Consider the following 19,298-nt stretch of genomic DNA (forward strand, 5'->3'; position numbering starts at 1 on the left):
TTGCCACCACCATCTGCCTGAGCTCCTGCCCTTGTCCCCACTCCACACTGTCCTGCCTGGATACCCAACCCCCTGGGCACCACGCCTCGCCTGCCTGGGGCTAAGTGACAGCTGAGAAGGTGGAGAGGGAGCTGCTGTGGGTGGACTGTGGGTCTGGTGAGTGGGGGGAACCCTTAAGCCCAAGCCCACTGCACTTCCATGTACACGGTCCTGCTTTGAGAAAAGGCCCTTCTCATCCCGACTGAAGCAAGGAAAGAAGCAAATGGATCCTAAAATGGCTGTTTGGGTTATTATTATTAATTCATATGATTTGTGTTTCTGAGAGGGGGAAGGAAAATGTCACATATTTAATAACCCTCCCAGGAAAGACCAGTTTCAGCTCATGTTACATGTAGCTTTTTTGTTGTTTATCCTCCCCTGAGGATATTTTTCCATTGATTTTTAGGGCGAGTGGAAGAGGAAGGAAAAGACAGAGAGAGACATCGATGTGAGAGAAACACATTGATTGGTTGCCTCCTGCACGAGCCCTGACCAAGGCCTGGGCCAGGCAGGAGCCTGCAACCAAGGTATGTGGACTTGACTGGAATCGAACCCAGGACCCTTTTGGTCCAAAGGCCAATCCTCTATCCACTGAGCAAAATTGGCCAGGGCTATAGCAAAAAAATTTTTTTTGAGGGGGACCTTAAAGAAGGCCCTGTTTACCCCCCTCCATTTCCTATCATTCATTTTGGTTATGTGGAAAATTTTAAATATTTCCACTTCCTGCCCACAAATCATATGCATATGCAGAGAGGTACACAAGCCCACACTATACCTAGCCCCAGGCATGTCCACCCACACATGCAAAAAGCTATGCATTTACAGCAAGTACATTCACATGGCCCACAACACCTCATGCAGCACAGACATAGCTACATGTCTGTTTATTCTACAACAAACTCAGAACTCACAATTAAATTGAACACAGCACCGGTAAACATAATTGTACCATGACTATATATTCAAACCTATCGTGCACATGCATGTATATCTAAAACCAAGAATCAAGACTTCAAGTGACCTTAGCACCAAAGACAAGTAGCAAAGTCCCCGAGAAGGTGTGAGCTGCCTTGAGCACTCTTCCGCACCTGCTGCTGCTCAGTCGTCTGTAGGCCTCTCGGACAGCCAGAGGTGGCAGCAGAACAGGTGTGGCTGTGATTAACTCCCATCATATTTTTGTCAAATAGCATTCCAACATTACAGTTGGTTATGGACACATCTCAGGGACTATAGAAATCACCCAAGCAGCCTCCGCTCCAAACACTGGCCTCGGGGCTTTCGTCCCATCAGGCCACGGTGGGGATGGGGGAGGGGGGACCAAGGCATTCTGTGGACTGTTTTTAGCTAACTCAGTGAGTGCTCATGTATATGCCAGAATGCGTGGTAATAAAAAGCTGGTTAAATGCTGGTCTTTTGCAACACTGACTGTTTCTGAGGGAGAGCCTCGCTAGCTTTCGGGTGTGCAATGGCATTTGCACTTTGGACTAACTTTACCTGCCTTCTGGCCTAACTTAGACAAGGGTGTCAACAAAGGAACATCGGGACCTTTGGAAGGAATCTGATGTTTTCCGTGACTTCCCCCCTTGAATCCATCTCCGCCCCCCACCCCCGCAATGTAGGATTGTTAAAATATATGAGGTATATCCAGAGATCAATATTTAACACCCCTTTCCCCAAACCCCTGATATGTGTGCAACAGAGTCTGTATACAATTAGCCCGTCTCTCTTTTAGGAATGCATGCTCATATGTATATGAACAGTTCCAGGTCTGATCTGAACATGTGGTCTCCGGTGTACACCAGGGCTCCAGAGAAAGGAGGGTAGACATATTGCTTGTTTTGTGGGGAGCCACATTGAGACAGACTATACACAGATGTGTCTGTGACAATACCTTTTGCCCACCCAAGTGAGCCTTGGAGCTGTCGTCCAGTCTCAGGTCCCTTTAAGAAGACTGGGTCTTTCCCAGTGGGTTCCAGCAGAGCCCGCAGCAAAAGGCAAACTTGCCTGGCTCATTGGTGGGGGTGGGGTGGGAGGTAGGGACGCGCTGGGTGCGAGCTGTGAGAGCGCCAGGGTGCGCTGCGGGCTTCTTTCCCCTTCCCCTCTCCTTAACCCTTGCAGGAGCGGAGGGACCGGGCTGTGCTGCAGCGCAAGGAGCGGCTCCGATTGCCCCAGCTCCCCAAACTTTGAGCGGAGCGTGGGCTTGCTCAGACCGATCCTGGGAAGGGTCAGGGAAGGGCGGGGGGGTCGGGGGGAGAGACCCTCCTGCAGCCCCAGTTTCTAGCCCCGGAGCCAGAAGGGCGGGGGTGCAGCCGCGGGAGTGACAGGCTGGTAGCTGTCCGTTCAGCACCGCGGACCCGAAGCCCGGCGTTCGGATGGCGGAGGCGGGGCGGCGGGCGGGAGCTGTCCGTTCAGCACCGCGGGCCTTTGCCCCCCTGAAACCGCCGGCCCCTCCCCACGACTCTCTTTTCTCCAGTTTGAGCGGGGGTGTCGGCAGCAGGCGGAGAGCTTTCCTGGGAGGCAGGGGAAGCAGTGAACACTCTTCTCAGCGACTCGCCTCCCAGCAGTGCTATTTTTTGCCATCCGCCCTCACCCCCAGCACACGCGCGCGCGCACACACACACACATGCACGCACGCACGCGCGAGCGCGCGCACACACGCGCACACACACCGAGACCTCTCTGGATTTCTTTGCCTTGAGTCTCCCGGGGCTGTGAGGAGCCAGGCGCATCTCAAACCGAGCTGGCAGCTCCAGGCTCCGGAGCCATGCCTTGCACGGACTCTCATCTTTACCAACCTCCTGAGGAATGAAAGGAACCCAGGGACCCTCAGAAGGCAGCAGTGATGTGGACCAGCCCCCTGGAGCCTGCACCCTTCCCAGGGCCATAGGCGAACCAGGGAACTGGAGAGAGCTCCAGACAGGAAAGCCCAGCTTTCCCAAAGCCCCCCTGGATGCTGACAAACGGAGACCCGAATTTTTGAAAGAGCCTGTCTTAGGTTACCCAGCTGCAGAGTGATTTTTTTCCTCCGGCATTGAACTTCCCCTTCAACCCCCAGCCATACAGAATACCATGAAGAATTATGAGGATGTGTGACAGAGGTATCCAGATGTTGATCACCACTGTGGGAGCCTTTGCAGCGTTTAGTTTAATGACCATTGCAGTGGGCACGGACTACTGGTTATATTCCAGAGGTGTGTGCAGGACTAAATCTACAAGTGATAATGAAACCAGCAGGAAGAATGAAGAAGTAATGACACACTCGGGGCTGTGGAGGACCTGCTGCCTGGAAGGTATTTGCAAATTCCTCTCAATAATAATCCCGTTTCTGATATTCGAATATTCCCTTGGGGGCTTGGGGGAGGCAGAAGCAGCGAGTCGGGAGGGGGGGGGGAAGAGCGGTTCCGATGATTGCGGAGAAGGTGCGGCTGTCCAGACCGTTCCCAGCAAGACTAATGAAGGGTTTGGAGCTTACTGGTTGTTTTTGGTATAAGCTTCATGAGATGAGATTGTGTGGCCCCCTAGGCAGCTCCTGCAATGAAGAAAAGTCTTCAAATACAAAATCCCTAGTCATTTTGTGAACTGCTTTGATCTCTGGCTTGAGATGGGGTCTTTGGCTCGCCTTGAATTGTGTTTCAGTGGGGGTGGGGGTGGGGGAGAGGGAGAGCGACTCCCTGACCTAGCCTGATGCACTCTAAGCTATTTCCTTATTTTTCAACACAGTCTTACCAGTTCCTTATGAGTTTGGTGTAACTAGATATTTTCATGAACTTCCATTGCCAACCAGTTCCAGACTAACATACGTGAACCCTCCCACACACACACATGCACGCGCATGCGTGTACACACACACACACACACACACACACACACACTTTAAGAAAATGTCCTTATAAATACACATTTTATTATTTGGGGATCAAAACAAAAGTGAAATCTTGGTATTTGGTATACACCTTTCTTCTTTCCTAAATCTTCCCCAAATTGAACAGATATGTTTTCATGATATTTGCATAAGATTGATTCTTTAAGAATGAAAGCTTGTCACTTCTAATTTTAAAAATTGAGAATCAGCTTAATTACAATGAAGAGGACAGATCGATTTTAGAATGTCAAGCTCTTGGGTAGCCTGTCTCACTATTAAACTTGCTTTCACTACACTGGAGTCACTCAGCATCACTGGGCAATGGCTGGATGTCAGTGGGAGAGAGCAGAAAGATAGAGAACAAAATCGAAGCTTTTGGAGCCTAGATGCCTGAGGGAAGGCCCTGGATTAAAGGGTTAAAAGGGAGTTTTCTTGGGCTTCTAGGGAACCTGCGAAGCTTGTCACAGTGATGGGTAAGAGAATCTTGATTCCCTATATGCTCCCTTCCCCTGCTCATCATTGGTTGTCCAGCCGGCATTCTCACTGGCTGGCACTTGCCAGGGCTTCTTAAAGACTTGCATCTATGTCAGCCGCTTAGGAAGTCATGCTATGACATCACTTGCTAGTGTAATATTGCTTCATTCCCTGGCCTTCTTCCCGTGTCCTGACACTCTGAACAACTGCTCTCCTGCCTGTAAGAGCTACTGCAACAGAGTCTGTTTCCAACGCACATTTGCAACTGGTGGGAAGTCCAGGTGGGAGAGGAATACTTTAAATGCAAGAAGGATCACTGTGTGTGAAGTCAGAATACCTGGGTAAGGCTGCAAATTATCTGTATGACCTTGGTTAAGACATTTGCCACTGTCAACCCTTAGTTTATTAATTTGGGAAATTATTAATTTGGAATAGGTGGTATTAAATTATCACTATCCAAAGCTCATATTGTATCCAGTGTACTGATGGAAATTCTAGAATAATTCTTTCCTAAACATTGACAAGAAGCTAACATTTGTGGTCGTTTGTGGTTGGATTTGGTGAAGTCATTTACTTAAGGGAAATTCCATAATTTGCTTTCCTATATGGACAATAAGGAATTGAGTTACCATTTGTAAAGCTGGGATTTTGGGGATATTTTGATGCCTACATGGTTCCAGGGATGCCATAAAAAATCGGAGATTGCTACTGATGTCTGCACATGTAGACCATGTTTCAGTTATTTCCGACTCTTCTGCCTCTAGGAACTAAATCTTGGAATGCACAATTAAACACCAATTTCCCCTTTAGGGCCTAGGATTCCCGAACCCTTAGCATTTCTCAGCTGATGGATTCTCTTTTCTCCAGCAGCATGTCCTACACCCACAGTTGGCACAAGGAATCAGAGCCCCACCCAGGCATTCTGTGAGAAGTGAGAATTTGAATCAAGTGGGATTTGGTGAAGCTAAGACATGCTCTTGGTCAGGTGAATTCTTTTGAGAATATTGGTTGCAGCCTCCATAAAATTTGGTCCAGCTACATTTTTGTTTATATTTTTGAAGTATCAAACACAGTAAGATACATAAACTTTAATGAATCACAATAAAATTTTAGCTGTGTGTCCATCCATATAGCCAACCCCTAGGTGGGCCTGGCTGAAACTGAAGCCAAGATTTGCCTTCATGTACTGACGACATCACGTGTTGGCACTTGCAGGGGCCTCTGGCTTCTGCGTGGCACATGCCACAGACGGAGCCCTGCCTGATGACATGAAGGTGCACAGCCATCTCCCGCTTGGCACCTCCTGTCTGCCAGAGCCTCAACATCCTCATTTTTTCTGGTCCTTTAAGTGTCAAAGGATAACTAGGGCATGGGGGCCTTTAGCTCATTTTTTTTATATCGCAAATTAGAGGAGTCAGTTTATCCATACTTTTCCCCCATGAGAGAATAGGGCCATTTTGTCCAAAAGAAGAGAATGCTCAGCAGGAACAGGACAGCTGTCTGCAGCATCTGAAGAGCTCTCATACGAAAAAGAGATGTGACGCGTTCTGAGTGGCCTCCAGGGGGTAGAAGTGGGAGCTTGAGGTAAACAGGTTTGGCCTCAATCTAAAAATGTGTCCCCTGCAGAACGGGGAGCTTTCAGAGGCGATGAGCTGCCCACCACCGAAGTATTCAAATATCAGAAAGATATTCAAGTGCATCCATTGCTCTCAAACCCGGGTGGTCATCAGAATCACATAAGGAGCTTAAAAAGAATAGATCATCAGGCCCCACAACTAGATTCTCTGCTTCCATAGGTTGGCAGCGGGCCGAGGGAGTCTGAATTTCCTAAAAATCCTCCAAACAGTTATCAAGTCAAAGCCAACTGAGTAATTACAATGGGCCTGGGATGACTGCTGAAGCCAGGGAGGCGATGTTCCCAGTGTTCATTTCTATCACTCACCACAGTGTTATGTTAGCATTGACCAGGTGTTAGGATTGTTCTAAGAATTTTGAAAAATGAACTTTCATCTTCAAAGGAGCTCAACACTATAGGTATTATTATTACCCTTATTTTACAGATGAGGAAACTGAGGCTGGAGAAGTTATATAACTTTCCCCAGGTCACACACCTCAACTCAGCAGTTGCTTACTGCACCTGGGCCAGGTTGCTTCTCGGGGCGTGGGCTGGAGAGCATTCCCTCGCGCTCTGGGGGACAGGCTGCGACTGGCACAGACATTTAGCTTGTGAGGACGCCCCGACCCATGGGCCTTGCCATTCAGATGCTCCGGCTCCCAGAACACTCAGCATGCCTGTGCAGTGTCTGCGGGCACGGGAGCCACCAGACAGGCGCAAACTCAGAGGCAGCAAAGGACATGCTTTGAATGAAAAAACAATCGACCTATGTAGAGACACCCACACTGAGAAACCGAAACGAACGCCTGACTCATTATCTGGAAAGCAGGCAAGGCACTCACCAGGAGAGCCCAGCCTGCTGCGGGCTTTCAACAGCCGTGTGTGAATTTGAATGAGAACCTGTCTGACATGTGACGCTCTCATTAGGAAAATCTTGGAGCCCTAGACGCAATCAAAGCGGCGTGTTGAGATAGTGGAAAGACCACTGCACGGGCCGAGGGGCGAGGAGCCCTGGCAGCTCACCCCATTTCTGTCACTAAATGTTATGTCAATTGTGTACGTTCTTTTCCTTGTTTGGACCCCGCTTTACCCAAATCTAAAATGGGAGCTTCAGATAAGATTAAGGCGTACCAAGCCCAGATTTCCGTGTGGACTGGGCAGGCAGTGTAAAGTGTGAAAAAGGGCATTTCACAGTCCTCTGACTTCAATTCTATGGGGGAGGGAGGGAGCAGCAGTGCATTGAAGAAGATGTATGGTAACTGAAACTTTGTCTCAGCGTCGGGGCAAAGAGAGTGGGGGGGACTGTGGCAAATTGGGGAGCACAAGCCCCATCTCAGGGACAATTGCTACTTGGCTTAAGTTGATTTTTACCCTGGGGAAATGTGTTCCAATTCGGCCCAGTAATTCAAATTTTAAAATGCCAGGTAAAAACTCTCTTGATTTTTAAAAAGTGGGCAACTAAGTCGACTTTTTAAAAACATGGTGTCGGCTAAATCAAACTCACCCTGCAGCTGAATTTGACCCCTGGGCTGCCAGTGTTGAGACCTGGAAATGATCTAAAAGGCCCTTTTAACTCAAATTTCTTATGGTTTTACATTTGATTACTGAATTGCTCTTCATTAGCTGAGGATCACTTTTTTGATTCATTAAAAAAAAATCCTACTAAGAAAAGAAAGCCCATTTAGGATTTTAGGACAGGGAAATTAAAAATATGAAAAAGAGTTTCAATAAACTGCTATTTCTGCTATAGATGGGCCTGAATGACATCAAACATCTGGCTGAAAAACTGGGGGGGAAAAATGAGTCAATCATTAGAAGTTTCCCCATATTTCCAAGTCTCCAGATGGCTGACTTTTTCAGCCAGATGGGGTTCGAGCGTTACTGATGTGCTCAGAAGCCTCGGGGAAGCTGCAGAGATGTGGCTGGGCCAGGGTGAGCGAGGGACAGAGCGCTGCCTGGGTATTTCCCGTGTGCTCACCCGCTGCTAGGTGCTGCCACAGGCACCAGGCACGCTGCTCCTGTCTCCGCGCTGCCCCTGGGAGACTGTAAACTGGGACGGACAGAGATTCTTGCCTGTTGGTGGCGCTGCTATATCCTGCAGTGGTTCTCAACCTGTGGGTCGAGACCCCTTTGGGGGTCTAACGACCCTTTCACAGGGGTCGCCTAAGACCACCGGAAAACACAGATATCATTACATATTGTTTTTGTGATTAATCACTATGCTTTAATTATGTTCAATTTGTAACAACGAAATTGGGGGTCACCACAACATGAGGAACTGTATTAAAGGGTCGCGGCATTAGGAAGGTTGAGAACCACTGCCTTAGAGCTTAAAAACAGTATCAAGGAGTCATTTCTGGGCCTCCAGGCCCAGATCTAAGGCTGTACCTCCCTTGGCCATGGGTACAGAATACTTCGGTACTCTCTTACTCTCTTCCCTACCCCTGACTCTGCTCTTGTCCCTGCACTGTTCATCCTTGTCCCTAAAGCCCAAGAGGCAGAGAGAAGAGAGAAGTGAACTGGAGTCTTGAGGGAGGATGGGAAAGAGTGGCCAGGACTGTGCTTGGGGTGGGTCAGGATTGGCATGGTGGCAGGAGCAGGAGGGTGTGAGCTTGACTAACATTCAGCCAGAACATGTTAGTATAGCCATACAAGTTATTAAAATGTTGAACTATTTCCCTACTTGTTGGTAAACAGCTCCTGGCCCAAGTCCCCCCACTCCCACCCCCACCCCTCGCCCTCGAAACCCCACCATAGTCCTTTCTGGATCCTCCCAGACCTCTAAAGATCCATCACATAAAAAGTTAGACCTGACCCAGCAGGGCCATCGCGATCCTGCTCCAGCCCTGTGGAAGCATCCGTTCTGATGGGCAGGCCTTGTGTCCTACTGGTGTTTAAATATTTTGAATCTTACTCCTAGATGTGTCATCATTGGTGGAAAGGAACTGCTTCTCTTCTTTCTACCTGAAACCAGGCCCCCTACCTTCTGACTCTAGGGCTCAACCCATCTTAGGAAATAGACGCTTGAAGATACTTCTGATCCCCATTTGAAATTTTGTTAGAATAAAGGCAAGTGATTTGCATTCCATTGTCGGGTGACCAGTGCGGGTTACCAACATGCATCGGGAAACAATAAAACAAGAAATCGGGCAAAAAGATGGTTTGTCCTTGGAATGTTCTCATAGAGCAGCGTCCAACAAGCTTACCTACGGGGCCATCTGATTCTCGGGGGACATAACATTGTCTGACTTCGCGTTTACTGTGAATGCGAGCCCAGCTGTAGTTACAGGTTTACTTGTAGAAAGCTCCTGAAGATGCACATACGCTTTTTGTTCAGTTGAGATCCAAATGGTTTCTGTTCATGAGAGGAGACAGACACAACTGTTGTGGATTTATTGCCTACCCTCTAGGACATTAATCAGTTTTATATCTAACTTAACTATCTTATTTCAGAATACTTTCACTGAAAAAATATATAGCATCCTCCTTTGAACCAGCTTTGTCATTCTGCCGGCTCCCTCGCTGATGTGTTGAATAAAACTTGACATGAATTCCCTGTGTATTTTAAGAGAGTTGTGTTTCTTACAACTTGGAAATGAGACTCTGACATGTGGAAGTGCCCCCAGTGAACCAATGCTGCTGAGGCTAAAGAGCAGCCCACAAAACTCCAATGCTGCTTTCCTCCCCATCCGCACCACTCTGCCAGAGCCCGCTCTCTCAGCTCTTATAGGAGCAAATGGCCTTTAATAATCCCTGGGAGACGACAAGAATGTCAGACAGCAGAGCTCTGAGGGCAGGTAGACATGAGTTCTTACCTGGGTCCTGCCATTTACTAGCCGTGAGACCTCAGAAGTTGGTTAACCTCTGAGCATGAGTCTCCTCACCTGCAAGAGAAGAAAATGAAAGTAGCAAGGGCTTTCAGCAGTTTGTCTCAGTCCCTCCTGTGGTCCCTTCATTCCTTCATGTTTCTACATAGTATGTTGATCAGTAGGCCTTGGTCCATCCATTTTAGACACTATCCATTTGCTAAGACAAATGGTGTTAGCGTTCTTATATCACTGTCCTTCCTCCTAATACCTTTAGTTTCTTGATGATTCTAAGAAGAATTCAAGATCCAAGTTCCTGGGAAAGAGACTGGCATGCCATTCCTGGACTGGATGCTTGTTAGGCAGCAGGGCTGACCCTCTGCTCACGTGCCTACTTCACAAGACGTGGAGGGAAGCGCCAGGGCTAAACGAGGGGCTGGCAGCAGGGCCGCATGTTCAAATGGGGAGGTCCTGTGAGTTCAGGGGGTCCAATAGTGGATGGCTGAGCTTGAGCCATTTTGTTAGTGCCCCACCCAACAGAGCAACCTGCTAGGCAAGAAGAGCCCAGCCATGCCCTTACCGGTTTGGCTCAGCGGATAGAGCGTCGGCCTGCAGACTCAAGGGTCCCGGGTTCGATTCCGGTCAAGGGCATGTGTCTGGGTTGCGGGCGCATCCCCAGTGGGGGGTGTGCAGGAGGCAGCTGAATCGATGTTTCTCTCTCATCGATGTTTCTAGCTCTGTATCCCTCTCCCTCTCCCTCCCTCTCTGTAAAGAATCAATAGAATATATTAAAAAAAAAAAAAGAAGAGCCCAGCCAGGGTGGCACGGCGTTTGAGATGTTGCCCTGACCAGGATTGCTCAGCTTAGGGGTCCAGCAAGGACTGAGAGCCATCCCATGCTCCACTCCCCAAACCATGCACCTTGGTCCACAGCGGAGTCTATCCAAAGGGAGGAGGGCCTTTTACAAAGGCTCACAGGGTACCACGGGCTCAGCGGTATGGGAGCTGTCAGTGGTGGGAGCCAATGTGGGATGGAAAAGCCTGCACCCGACTCAGATGGCTGACATCAGAGAAGAAGGTGGCAGTGGGAAGGCCCCAGGGCCCTCCGCTAACCAGTGCAGGTGTCTCCCGCCACGCAGAGTCCTGGCCATCGGCGCCAGCTGGAGATGCGGCAACAATGAACGACAGAGGTCCGCACCTTCACCCAGCCAAGTGGCACGTGACCTTCTTTCTCTTCCTGCTCCCTGGCACAACATACCGAAGCTGCCAGGATGCAAAAGAGAGAGGATCAGGGATACAACCTTGCAATCAGATATGCAACTGGAAGTTTTAACAACCAAAAGTGGCTGGAAAGTTATAAAATATGCCCAAAATATCACTGAAGAAATGAGGGGTTGGATATAACACAGTCAAAAGATAGAACAGTGACACATTTACACGCCACTGACTTGAGACTCATCAAATAAACAGGATGTACTTCATGCTTTGCCTCTAAAATGATGGAAGTGTAGGACTCAGCGTGTGGAGAATGTGAGACATTCATCTCAGGGGTTGGCAAACTCTAGCCCATGTGCAGACATCAGCGCATTGCCTATTTTTGTACAATGCACAGGCTAAGAATATTTTGTACATTTCTAAATGGTTGAAAAAATTAAATAATATCACCCTGACTGGTTTGGCTCAGCAGATAGAGCATCGGCCTGTGGACTGAAGGGTCCCAGGTTCGATTCCGGTCAAGGGCATGTACCTTGGTTGCCAGCACATCCCCAGTAGGGGATGTGCAGGAGGCAGCTGATCGATGTTTCTAACTCTCTATCTCTCTTCCTTCCTCTCTGTGAAAAATCAATAAAATATGTTTAACATAAATAAATAATATCAAATAATATTTCACAACACACACAAATAAGAAATTTAAATTTCAGCATCTATAATTTTGAATGTTGCCATTAAAACATGTGTGGAGTTTGTTTCTTATTTCATAAGTACCTACTTAGTATCCTCAAGTTTTCTGCCTAGCCTGCAAAGCCTAAAACATTTACTGCCACTGAATAAATGGGACAGTTATTACAGAAATTTATAATAACATGTTATTTCTGAAGTACCCTTTGTTTTTCCAAGAGTATTGAATTGCACTTCTTCTTGCCTTTCTCCAAGACTCTTCATCCCATCAGGTGTTCTGTTGCATCATCTCTTCTTTCCTGGAGACCTCGCACTCAGTTCTCTGCTCAGGGTTCCTGGGCCCTTTTCTGAGAGGTTGAAAGAAAGTCAACGCGAACCTTCTCTCTGTAATGGTCTCCAGGAAAAGGCAGCCCCTGACCAAACATGCAGGAAATAATATCTGTTGGGGCTGGAAAGAGAAGAAGCGTTGGGAGGCGATGTTCTGACGGCGGTAAAAGGAATGACACGAGAGATTAAGGGTAGACCCAGCAGACACAGCTGCGGAGGGTGAGGGTGAGAGAGGGAGGCCCATGGAGTTAGCATTGGGTCTCCATGTAGCTCCATGCATAAGGCTCCGTGTGCTCATGAAACTTCAAGAAAAATATGTGAGTGTGCGCTTCTATGGAGAGAGTCTCACACTCTGGAAATGTGAAGAAGCACTGACAGAGGCTCAGGATAAAGGTGAAACCTGAAGTGACACTTGGGATCACCCAGGCATAGGTGGTAATTGAAGGCTTGAAAGTGCAGAAGTGCCAGCGACAACCCAGGGGACCCCAGGAGGCAACGTGACAGGACCCCGAGGAGCACCGGCACTTCCGGGCAGGGGCAGAGGGGCCGGCGAACACCGAGGAGAAGTCAGGATCAGGCGAGCGTGGTGAGGGTCTCTGGACGCGTGCTCCCAGCTGACGCAGGTAAACAGCAAGGCCGAGGCTAGAAGCTCTCTGTCTGAGAGCTCCCTGCAAGGCTCCTGCGGGCTGCTTCCTGGGTTTGCACGTGGAAGCCATGTCCAGGGGAGGTCTTCCCCTCCTCCTGGGATCAGCAAGCAGGTGAGACGCCAGTGTGGATCCTCACACCTGCTTCCAAAGAAGCTGTAGGAGAGGATGGGCCGTGAGAATCCCAGGAAGAGGTGACAAGGAAACCGTAAAGTGACAATAGCTAACACTTAATAAACACCTTCTCCTTGCCAAGCTATGAGCATCCATTTCTAGGCTAAACCCTGAGCATTTACTTATGTGTGTATCAGGCACATGGTACATGCCAGGCACTTGTAAGCACTTGACACAGGGTATTCATCCAATCCTTGCACCTTCTTAGGAAGTAGATACCTCTATTGTCCCCATTTACAAATGAGGAAGCAGACAGCCAGAGAGGTCATGGTTGGTAGGAGGCAGAGCTGGGCCCCCACCCTACCTGTGCTGCTGTCATTACTGCGCCCCATGCACTTGGATAAACAAATGCAGCTGAATCCCCTGCTGGCCCCTGCGCTACCTGCAGGCCTGTTTCACCAACAAGGACTGAGGCTCAGAGAAGCCCAGTGGCTACACAACACCTCCAGGGGCGGCAGCTGGGACTGCGCCAGAGCACCACCCTCACCACCACACTGGCTCCCTTAGCAGGGCCCCCCTGGTGGGGAGGGCCTTCTCCAGCCCGCCCACTCCTGTGTCAAAGAGAGTTTCCTGTCAGTCACGGGCTCTGAACCCCTCAACAAGAAATATTGTGAAAAATAATAAACCCAACCTTTGCCCATTTTTATTCCAAATCCAGAAAGCAAGGTCAAGGAAAAGAAATGGTAGAGCTAGCTAGATTTAGATGTTGTGGCTCTAGGCTGCAAAAATACAGCACCTCTGGCCTTAGCCAGTTTGGCTCAGTGGATAGAGTGTCGGCCTGTGGACTGAAGGGTTCTGAGTTCAATTTCGGTCAAGGGCACATGCCCAGGCTGAGGGCTTGATCCCCAGTAGGGGGCATGCAAGAGGCAACCAATCAATGATTCTCTTTCATCATTGATGTTTCTATCTCTCTCCCTTCCTCTCTGAAGTCAATGAAAACATATTTTAAAAAATACAGCATCTCTGGAGACCAAATATACTTTTTTAAAAAAGGCAACACCGATCACTAGAATTGAGAACAGTTTCTTTCCCAGAGTCTGGCTGCTTGCAGGCCAGCACACTCTCGGGGACTCGGGCAAACTCTCCATGAAGACGGGGGGCTGCAAACCCAGGGACGAGGGGTTCGAGGAGGCCCCGCTTCCTGAGGACTGGACTTGGGCACACCATCATTTGACTTATTTGCGTTTTAGAGTCTGTGGCAGGCAGGGGTCAAGGTTTCTGTCTGATAATTCTGTGGCTTAGGGATCTGCAGCGGGTTCAGTGCAGCGCTCAGAGGGCCAAACCCTCCTTTGACGCCACCAGACCTGCCACAGACCAACGCCCCACCAGGCTGGCTCTCCGTGACCGTGGCCTCAGCAGTCCAGGCGTGGGCAGCCGAGATGGGCGTGGGGCAGGCAAGACCTGACACCATCATCCACCTTTTCCTTGCACACTGTAGAGAGGCACTGCCCAATACCTGATCACCATGGAAACGCTCCTTCTCCGCCCTTCCCAGGACCCCGGCCTGGAACCAGAGCCTGGCACATAGTGCGTGCCCAGGGGACATGCACGGAATGTGCTTCGTGAGGCAACTCACTCACCTTGAACTCCGAGACCCCCCCAACCTCTGGCAGTCGCTCTCCTGGGCTCAGTGCTTACAGACCTCCCGCTAAAGCACACCCTGCAGTCCCGGCCGCCCTGTGGGCCACGCAGGAGCCTGCAGCTCGGGGCCATCGGACTCCACAGTCTTGAAAATTTCAACGTTAGTTCTCCATCCCTTATTTTCCGTCTTTTCCTCAAAGATTATGCAGAGAGGTCCCACCGTCTCCTTTAGAAATGTCTAGTGCTCTGGGTGCAGCCCGGCGGGAGGAGAGGTGTGTGCACAGTGTGGCTACGCTGTGCACACACCCAGCAGACACTGTGTCTATTCTTCCGCCTTACGAGTCTGTACATAGTTAGTTACCTGCACGTTTGCCACATATTCTATTCAGCACCGCCCGCAGCTGCTTTAACTGCAATCACACCCACCTGCGAAATCAAAGCGATTCCGAGAATCCTGGGTCTTCGGTCTCCTCTTCCAGTGTAAGACTCTGCTGTCCCTGCGGAAACTGGTTTGGGCAAAGAGCAGTTCACAGAGATGCATACTCACCGCAAATCAACCCCTTCGCCATGACAGGACGCAGAGCCTGGGACCTGTTCACCAGCTTAAGATGCCTTAAAATACGTACTAGCAAGTTAGTCCCGGTTTTTCAAAATAGTACTTTTCAGCAAAGACGATGGACGCGGCTCGCACTCCGTGTTTAGAGAAAAGTGAGACTATCGGATCAAGAGGCGATGATGTGCGTCCGGTCGGAGTTCTGCTGCTCAGCTCAGCGCTCAGCGCTCCTCCACTTTCCACCGCGGCCTCGCTCCTGCCCGGGGAGATGGCAGGGCTGGTCCCAGAGACACTAAGGTCTGAGCCCGCCCCCCAAGGGTCCTGGCAGAGTCCCTGGGCTCGCGGCCCTCAGGTGGGAGGGTGGGCTGGTGGCAAGGAGGATGAAATGGCAAACAGTGTGGCTGAGGCAGGGTCCCCTGAGAAGGTGACCTTTAACCCAAAGTGTGGGGGAGATGAGGAGCCACCCAGGGGCTCTGGGCGGAACAGCACTCAGGGCAGAAAGAGCATGAATGCAGAGGATGTGGGGGGTCAGGAGCCAGTGTGGCTAGGAGGGGAGGGGAGCGGCACAGACAGCCCAGGCCCTGGCGCCAGTTGGGCAGGTCTTGAAGGAAGTTGTAAGGACTGACTGAGCCCAGGGATGCGTTCTGAGGTCGCCATGTCCCAGCCGTCCCCGCAACTGCGCTGCTCACTGCTGGACAGAAGGGCGCTTCCTGTGACCCTACTCCCCGCAGGCTTCACCCTCAGCCTCGCCTCACCCTGGCATGGGAACATGGCACAGACATGACAGCAATGTGGGAGGCCAGTGCTCAGAGTCTGAGGGCCATTGTCCTGCTGGGCGGGCCTCCTGGATCGGGCTCCAGCCAGCTCCGCCCACCTGCACCTTCTCCCAGGCCCTTCCCAGCCTGCAGACCCTTAGGGGGTGGGGAGTGGGTGGTTTGCCTTTGGGGACAACTTCAGCCTGTGTCACCTGCTCTATGAGTACCTACTGAACACCTACTATGTGCTAGACACAGCATTCGGTGGACACGCTGCTGTCTCTGGGAAGGTCAGAACTGTGTAGGGAAGACGCTGAGAAGTGCACCCAGTGGAGGTGCAGGATGCTCCTGGGCCCAGGGGAGTGGGGGGGGGGGGGCTCAGGGGAGGGGCCCTGTCACAGAAATGCTCTCCTAGGGCTGTGTGTCCCAGGCCGCCTGGCCTACAATAGGTGCTCAAAACCCTCTTGCCAAATGCACGGAAAAAGCAAGCGTGTGTAGGGTCCACAGAGGAGAACTGACTTCTCCCAAGAGCGGGGCTGGAGCGGAAAGGAAGCCAGCCTCCTGGGCTCTGGTCCTCAAGCAGAGGGAAGGGGCAGGCTGGTAGCCCGCCTCTAGAGACCAGGGAGACACACTGAGTGACTGCGCCTCTCTCTCTCTCTCTCTCTCTCTCTCTCTCTCTCTTAAAAAAAAATCCTGGGTATTTAATTTTTGTCATGTTCTTTTGAGTGGCATATTTTTCCTATTGTATTTCTTAATGAAAATACTTTTAATACAAAAGTAACACAAAACGCATTTCAATATAAATTTTTAAAACAAAAAAAGACAAAGCAAGGTTTCCCCTCTACCCTCACTACCGTCTCATTTCCTCACCCCCAATGGCTGCGATCCCAGTTTAGTAAATAGCTAATAAACATCATTGCCCTATTTTTCTGCTCTACTAAGTCAAAAAGATTAGAAAGGTTATACTTTTCCCTTCAAGCTAAAACTTCATACTTTAATTAAAAGCCTTTATCTTACAGTTTATTAAGACATTACTCACGCACACTATTCAAACGTCATATCGCATAGAAGGGGCTTTAATGACAAGCATCGCCTCTCGGTGCTCCCGCGTCCTCGCCCCAAGTCCTACTGCTCAGAGTAACCGTTTCTGACTCGGTTCCTCTGGTGGTTCTATCCAAACCTCTAAATAATATGTTTGCCCTTTATTTCTTGATTTATAATCTATTGACTTCCTGCCACAGTAGGTGGGGATTTAGCGAGCTCACTCCACCCTTCATATTGATTACCTTTCCAATTTCTAAAAAAATAACATAAATCTTCATTTCTTTTGCCTCCACCTTGGGTAGAACGTCTTAGCTTCCCACCTTATGGGATGCGGCTGTCCACGTTCCCCCTCCTGCCTACCCAGGTCCAGGAGCTGCATTTTTACCTTTTCGCTGTCAGATTCATTCCACTGGGATTCTGCTCTCTGACTCCGCTAACATCTATGTTGGGCTACAGATCAATTCTGAACTCGGAAACCACTGATCATTGTTTGATGGTGTAGACAATGTTTAATGCAAGACCAAGCTCTTCTTAGGATTCCGTCCTCCTCTTTGCTGGTTCAATGTCACAGTCTCTGAGTCATTCAAAGAAAAATGTCCAAATGGAGGCTCCTTTCTAACCCTTCACCAGCTCAAAATCCTGCCATACATTTGTTTATATCACACTTAGCTTGAGGTACACTTTTTTTTCTGGAGTTTCTCTTGAACTCAAAATGGTTTTTTAAACAGGTCATTTTAGAATAAAATTGAGCTTTTTAAACTTGAGCTCTGTGGAGGGGAAAGGACCTTCTGGAAAATGCCCCTCCTTCGCTCCTGCTTCCTTGGTACAGGGCAGTAGATAAGAACTCCGCCTTAGAGTCAGATGCTTGCTTTCAAATCCCAGGTCAACCACATAGAGCGTGTCACTTGGGCATGTTACTTACCCTGTCTGTGCCTCGGTGTCCTCATCTGCAGTGAATGGGCTATATTTGCACAGCGCTCAGTGCCTGGCACTGTGAGTACTAATGTGGTGTTGATTGTCACCGCCTTCCTGTGATAAACAGATCGGACAGAATCTGCCCATCTGCATTTTCTGCCGTCAGCAAGGAGTCCTGCAGGCGTGGTCCCCTGCTCCGTCATCCCCCAGAATCTCCGCAAGTCTGCTTCCCGGCGCCGTGTAGCTGATGAGACCCTGCAGGAGGCCAGACTCAGAGTCCTTGGTGGTGATATGCTTGGGCCTGATTCTTTTCACGCTGGTTGATGAGGTGGTTAAAACCTTAGGCAATCTGACTGAGACACACGGTGGAACCATTAGGTCTTAGTAAATAACAATAGTGAGTGCATCCTGGGTGCTTAATGCATTGGCTCACTGGGTCCTCTCAAGAGCCTTATGGGTGTCACACCCATTTTACTGATGAGCAACTGGATCTCAGAGGAGCAACGGTCCCAAGTTTTTAAAGCTAGTGAGGGGTAGAGGTGATGCAATTCCAGGTCTTTTAAATCCAAAAGCCGATGTCCTTCATGCTGATGTTACAGCCCGGTGTTCTCGAAGTGTGTTGTTAACCCCGGGGGTGAGAGGACCCCTCCCCAGACCATGTCATGGGGTCTGCAATGTCTACTTCGTGGTAGTCGTGAGGCGTAGTTGCCTTTTGCGCTGTGTTGGCGCTTACACTGATGAGTCAAAGCAACTGCGAGGAGCAGGGGCAGTGCCCCAAGCGGCCACCGCCACCACCCAGAGGGAAGAAAGGACTGCGGGCACTTTGAACAGTTCTCGGTGAAGCAGTACAAAAGCATCGATTTTATTAGATTTTAGTAAACTCGAACCTTGCATTTAGCAAAACGGGGAGTACATACAAAGCACTTGGGCTTTTTGCCAAAGCACGAAGACGGTCTCTAGCAGGGCCCTTGTGCGGCTGAGCTGCGAGCTGAGCCGCTGCTTCCCCCTGAAACACCGTATTTACTTGGACAAACAATTGATGGGCAAACTATGGCTCTCAGGCTTGCGGAGCTGGCAGACCTTTTCTCCAAACTGAGCTAAGAGAGCTCGTCACTTCAAGAAAAGCAGCTGACAGTATTTGTTGCCAAAGATAAAATTCAAAGTCTTAAGTGAAAATCACAGTTTTGCCTCTATCTGCTCCTATGAGCAAGTGTCATATTTTAAATATTGTGTAATGAAATGTGCTTGCAAACAAAGCACCAGGTCTTCAGCACATTTGAAAGACCTGTGTAACTCAGTGAACCAATCGTTTCCAAATGACCGGTGCATGATGCTACAAAACTATCCACGGGTAAAGAGTCACTCAACACGGACCAGAACAATGGAGTTTAATGTCCTAGACCAGTGATGGCGAACCTATGACACGCGTGTCAGAGGTGACACGTGAACTCATTTTTTTGGTTGATTTTTCTTTGTTAAATGGCATTTAAATATATAAAATAAATATCAAAAATATAAGTCTTTGTTTTACTATGGTTGCAAATATCAAAAAATTTCTATATGTGACACAGCACCAGAGTTAAGTTAGGGTTTTTCAAAATGCTGACACGC

General features: G+C 49.4%; 1 protein-coding gene across 1 annotated transcript in view; it reads left to right on the forward strand.

Annotated features, from left to right (window-relative positions):
- Nucleotides 1-3,118: 3,118 nt before the first annotated feature.
- Nucleotides 3,119-19,298, forward strand: part of CACNG3 (calcium voltage-gated channel auxiliary subunit gamma 3) — a 72,364-nt gene continuing 56,184 nt past the window's right edge. The window contains 1 exon segment of the mRNA XM_006085872.3: nucleotides 3,119-3,329. Coding sequence (XP_006085934.1) covers nucleotides 3,119-3,329 — 211 coding nt within the window.

The sequence above is a fragment of the Myotis lucifugus genome, unplaced genomic scaffold (assembly GCF_000147115.1).
Source record: "Myotis lucifugus unplaced genomic scaffold, Myoluc2.0 scaffold_22, whole genome shotgun sequence".
Taxonomy (NCBI): Eukaryota; Metazoa; Chordata; class Mammalia; order Chiroptera; family Vespertilionidae; genus Myotis; species Myotis lucifugus.